The sequence below is a fragment of the Argiope bruennichi genome, chromosome 1 (assembly GCF_947563725.1).
Source record: "Argiope bruennichi chromosome 1, qqArgBrue1.1, whole genome shotgun sequence".
NCBI lineage: Eukaryota > Metazoa > Arthropoda > Arachnida > Araneae > Araneidae > Argiope > Argiope bruennichi.
The window spans coordinates 78832482-78851848 of record NC_079151.1 but is presented as its reverse complement, the minus strand read 5'-3'; the positions used below and the strand labels follow the sequence as shown (position 1 = coordinate 78851848).

The 19367-nt window shown below is 25.5% G+C and overlaps 1 protein-coding gene across 3 annotated transcripts in view; it reads right to left on the bottom strand.

Moving 5' to 3' along the window:
* The window catches only part of LOC129966849 (solute carrier family 35 member F3-like), a 254879-nt gene that overhangs the window by 24996 nt on the left and 210516 nt on the right, over positions 1-19367 (bottom strand). Inside the window, exon 1 of one of the 3 annotated variants that reach the window (XM_056081458.1) lies at positions 4626-4907. The exons of the other annotated variants lie outside the window; for them this stretch is intronic. Within the exon in view, the coding sequence (XP_055937433.1) occupies positions 4626-4704 (79 nt within the window). The 5' untranslated portion in view covers positions 4705-4907. Of the gene's footprint in view, positions 1-4625; positions 4908-19367 lie in introns of those variants that run through there. 3 annotated transcript variants of the gene reach the window in all.

Below are 19367 nucleotides of genomic sequence, written 5' to 3'. Positions count from 1 at the left end.
TGAGATATAAGCTATTTGGAAAAGTGCAGTAAGTAGAAAAATTAACTTCTGGGTTTCTGTTTGTTTGTTTTTCTTTAAAAAAAAAAAGGAATTTACAAATGGCATTACGAGCATGCCTTGCCTTATGGCGTGGTTATACTTATATATAATAATAAGCAATATTCATATTCATTTTAATCATATGAAAAAGTTATTTTAGAATAAATATTATCATAGAAGTCTTTTCTCAAGATAACCCATTTTTTAAGTTTAAATTTTATCTTCACTTTATTTATTTTTCCATATTTTTTTTTCTTTAAACTGCCATCAAATATGTAATCTATCACATATGTCTAGAAAAATATTTAGAAAAAATTCATTAAATAAAGTTTCAGTTCAATAGGAAGATTCTCTTTCTCATATTATTATTTTTTGTCTTAAGATCATAGGCATCAACGACTGACTTCGATCATTGTTTTCATGAACAAAATTTCAAAAAACCCATTTAACTAATAGCGATTTTAAGACATTTCGTTGATTAATATTTATCTCCAAATAAAATCCTTATTAATCTGCCTATCATTCATCGTTTGTAAACGTTCAATTATTAAATAAATTTCTTTTTGAAATGTAGACGTAATATTCGCATTTGATATAAAATTTAATTATTATGAACAAATTTTATATATTCAACTTATCTCTGAATATAAGGATAATATTACTTTAAAGAATGTAAATAATCAGGATACTTTATATTTCTTTAGATTTAGTTAATTAGTAGAATATTTATAAATTTTATATATTTGTATACAAATTTTATATACACAATATGCACAATGGCATTTAATCATTTATTTCAGAGAAATACTTTTCGTGTGCCAGAAGTAATTACACTATTTATAACACTATTGAATTTCTAATGTTTTGTTGAAAATCCTTCATTGCAATTATGCAACAAATAATATACTTCCAAGCTAATTATCAATATAATATGTATTTGTTATCCAGTTAAAAGGTAATCTCATTCCAACAAATAGTAAAAAATCATTTTTAATTCAAACTTATAAATGATATATTTGCAAGTCTGAAAATTATTTCTACATGCAAATTTTAGAGACATCTCCACAAAAATGGGTTATGTATGTATGATGTGAGGAAATTATTTAAAATAAAATAAGAAATCAGATAATTTTGATTAATTATTTATAAATGCACTTTCAATAATCCAAATATAATTTATTCTGCAATGGGAAATATTTGAGTATTTCTAAAATAGTCATTTTGATTAAAAAAAATAAAGAGAACATTTTAAATGGAATATTTCCTACAGATTATTCGTGCTTGATTCATGCGAATATAAGAATCTGCTATATTTTAATAACATAATAAATATATTATATTTTTTATTCATCGCTATAAATATATATAGTAAAATTCCTAATAAAATATTTTTATAATTACTTATCATAATATTTTCAAATTATATATCCATTCATCTGGGAAATGCAATTTCAAAACAGGAAATTAATGCATATTGAAGAAATGTGGTTTCACATTCTAAACAAATTTCCTCGTATATAACTAGACAATTTAAGACATGTTATACAATTATAAAGTGGCGTATTTTGCGACCCGATATTATGAAGCTTTCCCTTTTTAATGCATTTAATTTTCCTAATCAATTTAACTTTAAATTGCAAGATTTTTTTAGTATGTTAATTGTTTATTTTAGATTAACATTTTTTATTTCATTAATTATGAAACATGTCCTTTTTTTATTTATGTTTTTTAACTCCAGACTACTTGGATTTCATGTTTGTACACAATGTTATTAAACCCGATGCTCAGTTTTATAAATATTATTATCATTAAGTGAACGTAATGAAATATACAGTAAACTAATCAATTATAAGTGATGAAATATTAACATTATACTCATATTTTATCAACGTTCAGCATTTTTTAGAAACTTATTTATTTGGCAGCTTGGAAAAAAATTATTTTTTTAGTTGGTCTGCTTGACTACCTCAGACTACCGACCCCAGGCAGCTACGTAGTCTGCTTTGTTGCAAATTCACCATTGTTAATGCGCATCAAATAATATTGCCTTCAAACTAATTTGACAATATAATACGCATTTATTTATAATGCGGTTCAAAGATATTCCAACCCCAATAAATCATAAAATTTCATTTTTAAAATGTGTAAAGACAAAAATAGTCATGAAATACATAAAATATGGCTCTCAAGCAAGTGTACACATTAAATAAAACTAAATCCTTTCACACGCATGCGCAGTTGTTAGAAAATGTCTTTTCATCTTGGTATATCGCACATACGATTTATTTTAATTTTAATGTATGAAATTATAAAAACCCCTTTTTATCTAAAAACCTGGTTAACCCCTGAAAGCCGAATGCTTTGTTTTTGATTATATGTTTCGAAAACTTGGCGACTGTATCATGGTATTTTTATTAATAATCATTGCATAATTCAAATTACTTGAATTATGATAATATTCATAGATAAATATAAAAATAATAAAAGGACTAAATAATTTTGTCTGAAACAATATTTCAAGAATTTATCATATCTCGTATTAAATAATGAAATTTCTTTTAGAAGAATTTAAAGACTATTGATTGTAATTCAGTTGAATTTCCGATATTTGAGACTAATTTAAAAAGTTATAATATTTTGCCATAGTAATTAAATGTTAACAAAAAAATTAAAATTTTAAGAAGTTTTTATTATTTTCAAAATTTATAGCCTTCTTTACCGTATGAAAGCACTTCTGTTTTAATAATCACTTTTGATCAAATTTTTTTTCAAATATACCAAAGTAATTCTTTGAGTATAAAATATAACACCATTTTTCAGTCCTATTAATTATTAAAACATTTTATTTTATAAGTTATAAAAAGATGCAAGTACGTGTATTCAAATAAATTAACACATACAATTTAATAAAAACAGAAAAAAATTGCTCTTTTAGAATAATTTTATATGTCGAACAAGAATCTGTTTCTGATTTCTAATCTTGTAATATAGTCTAAGCCTTGACTTCAAATTTATTATTCGTTATTTTAATAAAAAATAATATAAGTTTTATTTAAATAATTGAGTTTCTGTTTACATTACGAAATTTTTATATTTTTAAATAATTCAATATAGACATCACAAGAAAATTAGTTTCAAAAACATTTTTTGAAACATATATATTTTTTTTTCATTTACAGCTAGTTTGACTTTCTTACAGCATCTTATTTTTTTTTTTATTTAACTGAGCATAATTTTGACCTAAATGATATTTGATATATATACAGCTTCAAATAAGTAATAATGGATAGAAGATAAAATTTTCGAATTAAAATCTTTTAATCTTTTTATATTCATATATGCACATAACATGCTTTGTAATTTAAAAACAGTTTTTTTTATAAGATTTTTAATTAGAACATTGAAATTGTTCTGTTTTATTTTAGTTGTTTGAAAGTCATATGTCATTTCATCATCAACCAAGAAGAATTAAATTATAAAATTGGATTTTTAAACTCCATTTAATACCAATTAAACACATGTAGAAAATTTTGCTTAGTATAATATTTAAAATTTCAGGAATTAAGGTTCTCAATTTGAATCCCCGTGATTCATATGATAATAATTGTTTTATTTCTTTACTAGTGAAAAATGACTATTAACATATAAATTATTCTGCTGTGAATGTAACACAAAAACATCCTTTTTATAACATACATGAAGTTTTATAATGAAGTAATTCTAATAATTTGATTTTTTTTTCTAAAATTACTCATTTATTATCCATTACCCGGACAAGCATAAATTTGAAAACGAAAGCAAGACCACTTTTATAATTTTTTATTTAATTTGAAAGTAAGATTTTTTAAAAATTTTCTCGCATCCCACCTTTTTTAAAATAAAAAAAAAATTGTTTTTGGATTAAACATTTCGTGCAGAAACTTATTTTAAAAATAAATTCCTAGCACCAAAAGCAGATGCATTACCATTTCACATCGAATGTTTTAGAATTATTAATAAATTGTAGAGTTCATAGAAAAGAGAAAATATCGAATGTGTCTTGATATATCATGCATAAAATTATATGAAATTAGCAAAACATTCGCCTTAAAATACACTTTTACGAAATATTTTTTTCAATATATCTTGAGCAGAATATAGAATTTCATATTATTTCAAATTTAATACTACAATAAATAAAGGACATGTAACTTTGACAATCAATTGAAAAATGATTTTTTCTAATTTTTTATAAAGCAGACGTGTTTTTATAAAGAAAAATAAGGATTATTTTTAAGGAAAAAAAACATTTGGTTGTCATGAAGGGAAATTCATGATTAAACAGAAAGCTTTTACTACCTTACACAAATAAAGCAATCAATCCCCTAAAATTTGAATGAATTTTTCAAATGTAATACCGAACTGGAAAGGTCATTTACCCTACACATTAAATCAACAGTTTGTTTAATATTTTTTTTTAAGTTTTCATTATTAAAATATATGCATGCATTCACATCTTAAAGTAGCATATACATTAATTTTTCTTATTTCATTATACAATATCAAAGAATGAAAACACATATGTGTGAAAATGCAACAATTCTTACCCACAATCTCCCAGTTAGCGAATCCCAGGCCAGTCGGCAACATGTCGCAGATGAAGTCGTAAACAACCGATAGAACCATGGGCTCCCGCTTATTCGACCTGCCTGCGATAGATTTCTACAGCATCCAATGAGGGGAAATCGTAGACCCTTACATTCAAAACTAAGTAGCAGAGTCTTAAACCGTACTTTACCAAAAAATGAATGGTTTTGACGTCATTACAACCCCAAACGAGAGGCAGGTGCAATGTCCTTGAATCGTGTTGAGGTGTTAAAGAGAACGTGTCGAGGAGGATCAATCTTAAAATGAAGGACTAAATCGTCTGTTGCTCGCAAACCTTCTCGGATCCTTTCGTTGCTAAGGTAACGGCCGGTTGCCATGGTAACACGTGCGGCGGTTGATGATGAACGTGCTTTTTAGCAATTTGAGTAGGAGGAGCCATCAATGTGTGTTCTGACGAAAGCAGGCTGGATTTCGGGAAAAATTAATGACTTTACAAAAATGGCGGCCCACTCGGAGAGATAGACTACATAAAACTCCATCAGAAGAATCATTTTTCTTGACATTTAATATGAATAGATTGGTTGAATACGAGTTAATTTTGAAAGAAGTATGGAGGCTTGAATCTCGGTGGAATATTAGCTGAGTAATGAAGTCTCTTTCATTTTTTGAAACTAAGTAATTGAACTCGAAATGAGCGTTTGAATGGATACACGTTTTAAGATGAATAAATATGAATTAAAATTATTTTCATTTATAAGATCATGTTTTATTTATTTCTGATTTGTTTTTAACTATCTGGGTTAGAAAATGGAGGACTCCGAAGATATTAAATTGAAACAAATTTAATAGAAAAGATTATTTTTAAAGTAGAGAAAAATAAAATACATTTTATTTTAGTATTTTCACCTTTTGTAATTTTTAATTTATGATTCATTGTTGTAAACAAAAAACATTTTTCTAAGATACACTACTAAATCGCATGATACGTATGGTATTAAAATTTTATTAAATCAGTCGTTTAAGCTATAAGCAACTCTTGAAAAGAATGAAGAAACGTATTGTTATAAAGATTAGACGAAAGTATGAACCACCTCTTGAAAAGTGTGAACTAATGTATTATTATAAAGATTACACTAATTCACTAAATTTCAAAATATTATTACGTGGAAAAGGGAAATGAAAATTCGAATGGAAATTTCCACCTTTACCAATATGGAACATATGAAGTTAAATAAATTGTTATAAGGAATAAATTTATATGGAAAGATTTTTTTCCTTCTTAAAGTTGTGTTTTTCTCGTACAGGAACTTTAAATGCTACTATTCTTTATAAAAATAACACAAACTTGTGTGTAAATCACCAGAAGGAATATAAAATAATCTTTTAATTTCAGAACAAAATCAAATATAGAATAGTTTAATATCGAAATACTTTTACATAGAAATATATTCATACATGTTTATATTTGATATGTATAGAGAATTTTCTACTTCAAGAAAAAATATTGTCGGATGATTCATTAATATATTATTTGGTATAAAAATACAAAACGATTCTAGGTACATTCCACAGTGATTGATTTCTAATTAGGAAGAGTAGGTGGAACACTGGACTAAAAAGCGGGTAGGCTAATCGATTCAAAAAGTGTTACTAGTTTCATTTTCAAATAAAGAAATCTCTAAGAAATGCAAATTCCATGAAAATATAAAATATTAGGACTACATGAGAAATATAAATATATTTATTACACGAATTAAAGCACAATTTATTATATATTTACATAACATAGCGAAATATGAATAATTCATTAACCGGATCATGTTAGATTCCATTGGATAGATCTAGATAAATAAAAAAAATAATGATATATATTTATTCGAAGTTTATTTATAATAATATATCATAATAATTAGATTATTTACTTTAAAAGTAAGAAAACCATTTATTGATAATTTAATTTAATTTTTCAAGAATATTTTTTTAGTTCATTTATTCGATTCATATATATTAAATTAATTAATTAAATTATATAAATTTTTCGTAAGGTTACTAATATAAAAAATTAAGCAAAATAAACTAATTAATTACTTTGAAAAATGAGTTGGAAGATAAAATTAATTGACTATTTTTTAAAAAAATACACTTTTTGGAACAAAATGCCAAAATTATCCACAAAATGCTAAAATCATCCACTGTTCTTTTACAATAAATATATTTTTGCATTTTAATTGAATATGCAGGATTCTTAAATTTATTAACAGTGCTCTGAATCCATGTGGAGAAAAATTTGCACATGAATCATTTCTACCTTTAGTATTCAACATTATTGCTCAAATACAATCACCAAAAAATAAAGTATCTTTCCATTCCGATGTGTAAAATATGACGAATTTTGATCGATTTTATCCGGAATAAAATTGTGATCAATCCATCATTTTAAACATATCAATATGAAGCCATAAAGAAAATCTCAGCACATCTGTTTCCATGATAAAAGCAAAAGACTTGCGTGCTACGGCTATTTCGTGACAATGTGCAGTCTCTAATTCTTATTGGATATTAATAACACTGGTTCGCTTTTATGAAAATATATAATAGTTGTAGACATGAACATGAATGAAATGGAAATTATTCTCTATTCTCAATTATCTCATCGTAAGTCATCATGTCAGCTTCTATGGAATATTTTTAAGATAAAACACAATAGCCGTTTCTCTGTAAGAAAGAACAGTGACAACAATCTTTTGGTAAAATCTCGGCTTCAAAATTGAAAGTATATTGGTTAGAAATTCAAATACTTTGAATAATAGGCTTCATGTTTATATCAAATTGTCATTAGAATACCGAACTGAATTTAGGATGGTAAGGTATGAAAATTGGAAACTGGAATTGCTTGCTCATGTGTCTTTACTATAACTTTGTCACGGTGCAAAACTAGAAATCTATCTTAACTAAGCATTGAATAGTTCCAAAAAGGGAATATTAATCAGACTAAATTTGTCATTTCATAAAAATCCTGAAAAGTTATCATTTGTTTAAAATATTGAAATGATATCTATTTATTTTATCGTAAAACTTTTTCAAATATATCTATTTGTTATCTGGAATAGATTTTTGGTATCTTTTGTTTACAAAAAGTATACTTGGTTTTATCAGATTACTGATAACCTGATTTTATCAAGCGCACTTTTAAATTCTCTCAAAATATACTGCAATAAAAAATACTATAAAACACTGGAAAATCAGATTTTAAAATTTTATTCAGTAAATACTGCTAAGCCATTCCTTGTGAATAGTAAATTTGGAAGCAATAAAACTTATTGATTAAACATTCTTTTCATTCAAACGATAAAAATTTTGACAATATTTTCAAACAATATATAAGGCATAATTAAACGAGAATAACACAATTTATCATTGCTGATGTGAAATAATTTGTATTCTATTCTCTGTTCTTCAGATCATAAAACATCTGGAATAGTTCATCTAAAATATATATATGCAAGAAATTGTTTTTAAACTTTTATCAAATATTTTTGTAACTTATATAAACATTTGGCATGATTTAGTAAAGTATGGCAGCAAGACTACATACTTGGGCCATGAAATGTGTACCTGCACTATACACAATTAAAGTATATAAAAATAACCAGTCGTTAATTCAAAGGAATTCGGTGCTCGGCACATCTAATTTTGCGTTCTTGTATTCTATTTCCAAATAATTCTATGTTTTATAAAATTTGTAATGCTATATCATTTCGTTGATTCATTTCACTCACCTGCATTAATTACCAAATTTCACACAAATATAGTTTGCTGCTAAAACTGTTAACTTTGCAGAATTTTTTTTAATGTATATTAAAATTTTAATTAATGAAAAAATAAAAAAGAATTTTTATGGGTTTTTTTAAATTTATTTTTTGCAATAACATTCTAAAATATCATTGCAAAAAATTGATTTTCACTCCATTTTAAAATTTAAAAAGTTTTCTCCTTGAAGATGCCAATGTAACTGTCGTAAAAAAATTTTCTGAGTGTCGGCAATTTTTTAAAAATGGTTTTGACTGGTCAGACTGTCAAAAACGGATATTACCTGAAAGTTTTGGATAATTTTCTTGGAACAAAGGGCCTACTCTAAGTCTCATTATTAATAGTGATTTTTTTAAAAATATTCAATCATTAACGCTAAGCTAAATTCGTATTCATTTGATATAAACAAAAGGGGCATTTTCTTATCTCCATGGATTAAAATGCTTCTTAGTGTTATGTATTAGGGCTTATTATTGTAATTAAAAAAATATTTGCTAAACTTAAACTTGTTTCTCGAAAATAACATTAAGGCATAGAACATTACGTTATAAGGATTAGAAAAGACAGGTTGAAAGCAATGCAGAGAAAATAATGAAGATTATTTTAAAGCGCGAAAATTTCAACCTTAATGCGTATTCCCTGACTGACTGTCGTTACGAAAGGTTAGAATTAAAATTAATTTAAGATAGCCATTGCCGGCCATGGTCCCTCGTCTCCCGTAGGTGATAATCCCGTTATGGAAATGGTGGTGATTTAATCTCATTGTGTTAATGTATCCATTTAGGAATACAGAACGAGCCACCATACTGGAAGCTTCTCCTTCCAAAATCTGAGGTACCTTCTTGATGAATCTACTTGAAACAATTTGTATAAAGAGCATATTTTGTTTAATGACATCATTTCTATACTTATTGATTACAGTACATAACTGCAATAAAAAGCTTAAAAACAATATACAGAATAATTATAAAGATTCTTGATAAACATAAAGAGTAACTTAGACTATCAAGGCAAGTATGTTTTTCATAAGACCATATAAGTCGAAATGCCTTTTGTGAGTGTTATAAGGCTTAGTTACCCTTAAATAAAGAGACCATAAGTAATCATTCATGATAATGTATATTTACATTATCTACGTTATATAGAATTTGCTTTGTTTTTTGGCATGGTAGACATGCAATAAATACATTAATAAAGAACATGTACAATCTTCTTTGTTTCGAGAAAAGTTTTTAAGAAGAAATGTACATCATAAATTGTTACGCGCTTTCATCGAAAATTTTATGAAATTGAAATCTTTAAAGTCAATAATCATTGTAGTTTTTAATTGTATAATATCAACCTCAAGAAATGTTCAGTACAAATACGTGATCAAGTCATGATAGATTAATGTTCTATTTTAAAATCTTTCTGTATACAAAAAAAAAAAAAAAAATATGCTTATAAATTTTCATAAAATTCGTTTCGTTTGGATGCATGTTTGCCATTTCAGAATATCCATACGACTCCAATAGAATTTATTGACGTTTCAGATTTGAATAATTATGGTTCAATTATTCAATCCCCCTTAGAAAATCAATGGTTTCTAGCACGCACACGCGTTTATTCAGTTATTAGGTCCTAATCCAGAAGTAATTTGCTTTGGAATACTTGACTTACTTTTAAAATTTCTCAGGACTTTTCTTTATCATCTCATCGTAGAGAATAAGGTACTAATATTTCCAATTGATAGTGAATATTTAATTTGTCAACTATATTCATTCCAAATGAAAACTACATAGCACTACAAAAAATACATGTGCCAAATATTTACACGAGGGCAATAAGTGAATTTGGTGTCAGTTATACTAAATGCGTGTATGCAAGCAAACCTTACATGTGAATTTATGCAATTTAATCAAATAATGGTATATGATTACAATAATATAAAATGAATATTTAATTTTTTAAAAGAATATATTTCTCATTAACAAATAAGAAATATTGTTTATCCAGGATAGGGAAAACCTTCTTCATGGCCCAGATGTAGATTTAGTGATTGTCCAATATTTTCATAAGACAATTGCAAACAAATTACATGAATAGAGAATGAGCTGATAAAAGCACATCATCTATGGTGTAGACTGCAAAAACAAAGTGTTGGATAAATGTACAAGGAGAATTAACCTACCATAATTACTTTTAACAACAAAATGTTTGCATTTCTGCTTCATCAAAACCTTATTTACGTATTAAGTTCATTCTATTCACTTGAGGATGATCAATATGTACATTATGAAGAAAGAGCTTTGTCACATTAAAGACATTTCAAGTAATTTCATTGCCTATCTACCCAGAGCAATTGCCAGATCTACTATGTATATAATAATTGTTATGTAACTCTCTAAAACCCTTTGTATATGTTACTCTTGCATACAGTACTGAGAATCTAAAGTCATATCAATTTTATGCTATGAAGATGTAACTCTTCCAGGTACCATCTAATACCACACCAGGTACCATTCTTCCAAAACTGGGATATTATAAGGCATTAGAGTCAAACATATATTTTATCTTGTAGCAGCAATTTTGTATGTATCATGTGCATCTCCAATTTGTGAATATGCTTATTATTATTGGTTAAGCATTTCTAAAATTCATTTTGGTCGCTTACATAGTATGCTTTCGTTTTTGAAATTATTTTCTTATACACCAATAGAATTTCCAATCATAAATTGCAACACCATTCCAATTTGACTTTCAACAATTTACTTCCTTTTATCGATTCGTAAGTGCTGAAATAAGCCACTATGCATATTTTGAAAAAGTCATAAAAATTAGCACTACATAAATTTCAATTCTTTTCTTCGTAATTCATACATTTTAATCTTACAATTTGAATTAAATAAAAATAATCCATATCGTATGCTGTAATTTTTTTTACTCGACATGTCAGGAACTGTCTTTTAAAGCACTCAAAACAAAGAACAATAAACCTTCGAAAAAAACATTATCGATTGTACATTATCGCCTCATTTATTCTTAATAGCCCATTTCATTAAAATGTTGCTATGCATTCTTTCCCATATCATCAAATAGTTTTATCTTCTACTTTATTAATCTAACTGCAACTCGCTAATTAAAAATTGATCTTAATTAAACAGAAAAAAAATGGCGCACCCTTGAAGCACAACCAAGCAAACATTTTATTTTTGTTCTTAATTACACCTAAGAGCATTGCATTTAGTTATTGAATTTCCACATTTTTGATAATTTCGATAGGAGTAAACTCATAAATATAATCGAAGGCAATAAAAGCTGTTAACAAAAATACTCACACTTTTTATTTAATTAAAGAATGTTTATCATTATCCTTTTTAAGAAAACATAATTGTCCCATTCTTTTTTTTTTCAGAGATTTTTGTGGAATCATAATACATGCTCATAAATAAAAATAATGAAATATTAAGCAGAATTTATCTTCAGAAATAAAAATAAACTTTTTACGATTTTTATTGTATTATTTAAATTCTCATTAAAACTCATTAAATCAGCGATTTATGCCTTTTAATGAAAGTATAAGTTTATCCATTTTTTTTATAAATGATGCCACTTTTCCATTCGTTGTGATTTAAAAAGCACACAACAAACTAGGGGAACTGTTATTGTTCTTGTATGAGGAATATTTCCGATATTTAAGCTCTGAAATTTCTTTAAAACTTAAAGAGTTTCCAATAATTATAATTGATGATTATTCGTTAGATCTACCAATAGCAAGAATTTAAAAAATAAGAATCATTAAAGGCAATTTTTGTAAAATTGTGTATTAAATCCGAAAATTATCTGCAGAGTGAATAGTAAAAAAATTATTTTGACTACATAAAATAAATTAAAATCCCATATTTTTTTGAAAAATTATAATACAAATATTTTAATTTTGGCAGAACTTGTATATTTAATAGATTAAAAATTTTATTAGTTCTATTAAAAAACTTAAATTTAAGATTAAAAAAATCAATCATTTCAGCAAAATAAAGAAATAATCTCATATCAATATAAATAGCTTATTTACTCTATATTAGATAATATAAAAATAATTTCTAGCCAATTATTCCATTTTTAATTGCTTTTTTTTAAAAAAAATTCCTTTAAAACAACTTTTTGCGTTTAAAACAATTTTTTAAATCAAAATGAGTTTCTTGCAAAAAATATAAAATATGAAGCGATAATTATTTATCTTATAATTATTATTCCTTTTTATTAAATTACTACCATTTTGAATCAAAATTCTTGTGTCAAGATAAAACAATTCGATGATATACTTTTGTAATTTATATTTTAACGTATATTTTTTAAATTTCAAATTGAAACAAAAACACATTTTATTACAAATCCAATAGTTGTACATAAATTGGAATATATAGCATTATTTTCATTTTATGAAATATGTATAAAAATTAATATCACTTTCAATCAAAACATATTATAACTCTAAAAATGAAACTGAAATCTTTTTTTTAATTCTCAGATATAACAAATTCAATTAGTGAATTGTATATCAGCAATATAGATCCTTTCTAATAAAGTTTTTTCCGGAAATGGAAAGGAAACTGCATCCATTATCACAGCAACATTATGGTTAATAATTATTAATGCAAGAACTTACTATTATCAATCTGAAAAAATCCCGAATTATTCAATCAGAATTTCGTTTTCCATGCCATGGATATTTACTCTTAAGCACTTAAAGGAATACAAGTTCTTCTTAGATTAGTAATATAAAGAGTTTAATTTGATTATTAGAATAATTTTGTCAGATTTATCCCCAGTTTCAAGAAAGTGAAAATTGGTAATCATTAACATTTATGGTATTAGACAAATTTTTCGTTTCAATATAGACAATAAGAAAATAATACTTCCTTTGGAATTTCAATGAACATCGCTTCGTGGATCCTTAAAAATAAAGATTAATGAGTGTGTATGATCGTATGTGTGCGTATGTGTGTGTGTGTGAATGTGTTGCGTTTGTGTGCATGTGTGTTAAGGAACAACTGAACTGGCAGATAAATCTAGAAATGGTAAATGGAATATTTGACCCATGTGTACTTTGGATGGCGGGAATGCGCACTTCTGATTAATTTCTTTCGACGTTTTATTTAGAATTTTAGTTAATTAATAGAGCGACATTTTTTTCCCATAACTGCAGAAAATAAGTAATAAATAAAAAATAAATGTAGCATAAAATTAATTTAATACCATATTCAGATTCAAAAAATTATCTTTTCAATCATAAAAACTTAATTAATGTACACATTTTTATTATTAATAATAATTTTTTTTAATATTTTTAACAAGAATATTTTATGTATATATAGTTAAAAATTTCAAATCCTGGATTTTCCTTCCATTATCATTATTCATTTCTACTAATTAAAAAGATTAATGTATGCGTAAGTGTGTTGGCCCTCTATTTACCGGACCATTTAACCCATAGATACCAATTTGGTTCTTATATACCTTGGAGAGTGGAAATGTACGCATCGAGGCCATTTCTCGAAATTTTAATTACAGCATTAATCAATTAAAAATTAAGCTGAATTTTAGAATTCAATCCTGGTTATAGTTTTGCAAAAAAATTGATTTTAACACAGTTTTGAAATTTAAAAAAATAGTGTCTTTTTTTTAATGCTGCGATAAACTGTTTTTTAATGTCAAGTCAGTAGAATTTTGTTAATCGAATAAACAAATCAGAGAAAAAAGTTAAAATTATCCTCATTAGTAATTTTGAGTTAATAATAATATATTCTTCCAAATTATTATGTTAATAAAGTATCATTCATTGATGATTAACATCGCTTAACAAATTTTCCATTTCTGTTCGACGAATATCCATTTAATAAGCTTTTTGCCATGATATAATACATCCTCACTAGTAGAGTGGAAAAATTTCAATATATTTTTATTTCTCCATTTTATTTCTTTTTTATATATTTTTAATTAAAAATTTTCCATTTGAATATTTCTTTATTTCTTTTGGAATCATTCACGAGACACGTATTCTCTTGCTTAGATTTTTTTAGATCTTTCACCATTTATCTGATAAGAAAATACCATAAACAATTTTTCACTTATCACAGTCTTTTTACAAGGTACAAAAAATTAATTTAATTTTCTTTAGTCTTCTGTTATTATTTAAAAGTTTTGTTTAGAAAAATAGAAAAACGAAGCAAAAAAGTAGACTTTTTCTTTTTAAAATTAACACTTAGTTGAGGCAAGAGCAAACAAAAATTAATATTTTTATTAAATGCGTTGTGCATTAATAACAATATATGATAAATTTGCTAATTTATTATTTGTGTATTAATAATAACATACAAAAAATAATCTATCCATTTCAAAGAAGCAAAATCCAAGTTAAAGAAACAAAGAAAAGAGAAAAATCGAAACTCCGGAAGTAATGTTTTTGAAGAAAGTAAAAATAAATTCTGAAGAAAGAGAAATCAATCGTACTGTAGAAATGGGACGATGGTAGTGAAATTGATTTGAAAATCGATCGGTTAGTAGCATTCGAAGAAACTATCTCGCATAATCGTTCTAAATTTGAATTTAAATGACTTTACATAGTGGAGATTGTAGTATCTTTGATTTTTGTATTAATAATTTTATTAATTTCTATTACATGCTTCTTATTCTATTTCAAATTTTAAACTTAATTCTGCTTAGTTTTGTTTTATTACGAATTTTGAAAAGAAAAAGTTTCATTTTTACATTTTTATTTACTAATTTTTTTTTAAAATCTTAAATGGTGTACAATGGAACAGTATAGTGTTTTACATTCTATCTGGGCATATTATGAAAATAAATAGAAATGAAAAAATGATTCCCAAAAAACAATAAAATAATTATATTTTTTTTCTTTCTTTTACGATGTTTTTTTTAATTCTAAAACATATTTATTATTCTACTACTGAATAAATGAGAAAAATCTTTAGCCTGAGATATAGTTTGGAAAATCTGCAGTCATTTTCAGAAAGCCAGCAGAAGCCTCACTACTAATACTTATCTGCACCTTTAGTGGCAATTTTTGATGAATATATCTTTTTTATTTTCAAACGTATGAAGTATAAAAAAGCAAAACATTGAAATGGGCAAAAAATTTGAACTGAAGATTTTGACAAATCGTCACATTTCAAATTTTTCTGAGACTGAAAAAATTGTCAAGTATCACTAACTTAAATTTTTTTAAAGTTATCTGAAGATTAAAGCACTCAGAATTAAGATATTGCATGATTTTGCATATCAAATTATATATTGCAATAGCCTTAAAACTCAGAAATACATTAATTCATCATCCCTTTAACATTAAGTTTCCAATTCGCTTTAGAATGAAAGGGGAAAAATTTACAACGATCTCCCAAAACATATTTACAACAATTAAAATGCATTTTCAAATGAGAATGAAAATCCCTTGCAATACGCTATATGAACAAAGGACAAATAGAGATGGCACAAACATATTACCGACTATCTAATATTTTTTTAGAAAATTATCTTGGATCAATTGTTTTTATCCAATTGAACTTTTGAACAAAAGAATTGTACTTTTGATCTGGTCAAAGGAGCAACACATCACTGTGATGAAGGGTACATTTTCACATTTAAACTTGCATAACTCATTTCTATGTATGAATAGGAAAACTGGAGTTTGTACACAAAAAAATTATCAGTCTATATGTATTATATTTTTATAATTATTACATCTTTTTTTATTAATACAAAAAATTCCTGAAGTAAAAACTACTTTTTGTTTATTTATTTTCACTGGTGAAATCAGACAGAAGTTTTTATTTAGAACAATAAGGTTATCTTTTTAAGAAACGATCTAAATTAAGTAATTGTTAGAATATCTTTGCATCAAACACATAAATTTCTAAATTTTGCGATCACTTGTCGGAACAGACTGAAGCGATAAAAGGAGTAATAGCTCAAAAGAAGAACGCTTTCTGCTATTGTTATCAAATCAATTCATTAAAATAAAGAAATTGATTTTAAGCAAAATTATAATATTGAAAGATTTATCGTACATCTTTATATCCTGTAGTTTGCCATAAGATAACAATTTTTATAATGAGACTGATTGTATAAATTAAGACAAATTATGCTTTTAATAAAAAAAAGTCCGTTATTAAATAAAGAAAAAATAAAAGTTCTGAGTATTTCGTTATAACTTTTAAAGGAATTGTAGTGGAAACATCGCATCAGATATAGGATTTATACAGTTGTGTTTGACTATCAAAAGCATGATACTTTCAGTGCCGAAACTGTCTCAAATAAAATTTCTGAATTTTATATACCTATAATCCGGAAAATTTTCATTTCATTATTTCTTCCAGAAAAAATGTCTTTATATCTTTGAAGGACATATGAATATCAAAAATATTTTTTTTCAAAAGCAAATAACCAATTCGAAATTTTTAAGCAATTTCTGAAATACAAATTTGAATTCAATACAGTAATGCCATTTTATTCTAAAACTATTGTCACTTGAACATTGCATTTAAAATGTACTAAATGGAGTTTTAAGACAAAAATATAATGTTCTATTTCATGCATTTTAAGGTAATTATCTATGACCATAATAGAAGTTCTAATTATTAATTTTTATTATATAATAGCTATTTACAAATATGCTATACGTATGTGCATTAAAATACAATTTCAATGGGTAATCAACAATTCAAAACGCATGTCTGTAATTTCATATCACGGAAAACAAGTTTGACCTAAAAAGATATCGACTAAGCCATTGGAATTGTTTCGATGTGATTAGCATAATTACGAAATATTATATGAGCGCTATGGGAAATCAATGAATAACTGTCATAAAAATTCTTGCACTTCATTTGCCTGCAAAAGGTTTGTGCATAGCTCTTCACTTAATAGAAAATTTTTAAAGCTCCTAAATGTAGATTGAGAATTTTGATCACGTATTTAGACGAATGCTTTTTACAAATTAATCGAATTAATGCAATATTTATTTTTTAAAAACTGAGATGTAGTAAATCTTAATTCCATTAATAAAAGTTGCAATTATTACTAAAAATAAAAATGTCAATTAGCCGTAAAGAATTTAATGAACAAAATAATAAAAAAACTAAAATATGAATGAAATTTAATTTCCCTAATTTATTTTACAAAAAAATATGTACAAAAAAATTCCATTTATCTTGATTAAATAACGCCACACTCAATCCGTATTAATAAAAAAAAAAAAAGATTTAGTTTTCAGGGAAAAAAAATTTACTTAATGGCTATGAAATCAATTTTTTTTATTTCTTATATTTGCCTACTATATTAAAATATCACAACCAGAAGTTTCAGGTTTTGGTGTTCTTATTCGTCTGTACTAAGATAGATTTTATTTATGGGTGGATTTCCGATTTTTTTTCCATAATGATCCAAGCAATCAAAAAATAAAATTAATGGATTTCTTCTGCATATCAACTATTTGAGTTTTAAAAAAATTCTATAATTTTAAAACGATCATAATAGTCTTTAAAAAGTGTTCCGTTCATTTATGAGCAAAAAATTTTAATCTTATATTGATCTAATAATTTCAAAAATCTTTTTGTATAATAAATATAAAAATAGGAAATATTGCAAACTTTCAAGTATCTCCACATTTAGATACCTGAATCCGAACAGAATTTTTATCTTCAGAAATATATTTTGCTTTGATATGCAATTTTCAAGGATTGTTGTTGAAGAAATAAACATTCAATTTTAAAGCCACTGAGCGATAATTGTTTATATAAACTCGAGCTTTCCCCATTTGCAAGAAATTTTAATCTTATATTTATCCAGAAAATCCTCTTCTTACATCTGTTTTCTCTCATACTAAACATGGAAATGGAAAGTTTTTGAAACCTTATGAATCTTAGTGTTTCAAACAGAACTTTGACAGAAAAAATTCATGTTTATTTTTCAGAATAAATGTCTATCTCTCAGTTATAGTTTTCGAGGATGATCAACAAAGAATAGAACATTTGGTTTCAAAATTCGCAAGTAAAAATTGTCAAAAATATTTGAGTTCTTCTTATGAGCAGGAAATTTTTATTTTATACCAGTCTTGATAATTTCGAAATAATTTTCATCTGATATCTGTTTTCTCATTTACAGAATATAAAATTAGACAGTTTTTTGAGCTTTCAAGAATCCCTGTAATTTAGACACCACTTAATTGGAAAAGAGTCGTACTTCATTTTCAGAATTGCGTTAGTTTGTATTTCTAGAAACTCATTGAAAAAATGAACTTCTAATTTTCAAAACATTAATCAATAATTGTCAAATAGATTTACTCCTTGTCGGATGGCAGAATTCCATCCTCTTAAATGATTACAAATTCTAAATGTCATTTGCAACTTGTTCTGTTGGCGTGTTTTGTCAACTTTATTAGTAATATAAAGATCAAACTGTAAATCTTCATAATAATTAATGTAAAAAGATGTTATTCTTTCTTCAAAAAATTGGCTATTCTCCATTTAATTTTTGAGTTCTAATGTAATTTTGAAATAAGAAAATTTTCTGGATATTTTATTTCAATTAGCTTTCGTGGTAAAGAAGGCCAAAAGTTCTTATTCAAACTCGTCGCGGAAATATTAGATTAAATAATAACGAGCATATTTTAGAAATTTAAAAATAATTTTGAAAGCTAAGTTCTTTCTTGAAATAAGAACTCTAGAATCAAACTCTACAGATTTTTTAGTTTTATGAAATAATCAACATTAAATTTCAGATTCATGCTCGGTATTCTTTCAAAATATTTAATTGGATTTTTAAAAAGTGATGGAATTTAAATGCCTAGTGCAAATCTTTATTATAATCCAATTTTTCACTTCCAGATGGTAGAAAAAAATGAATGAAATTATATCATTTTAAAAAATATATTGCTT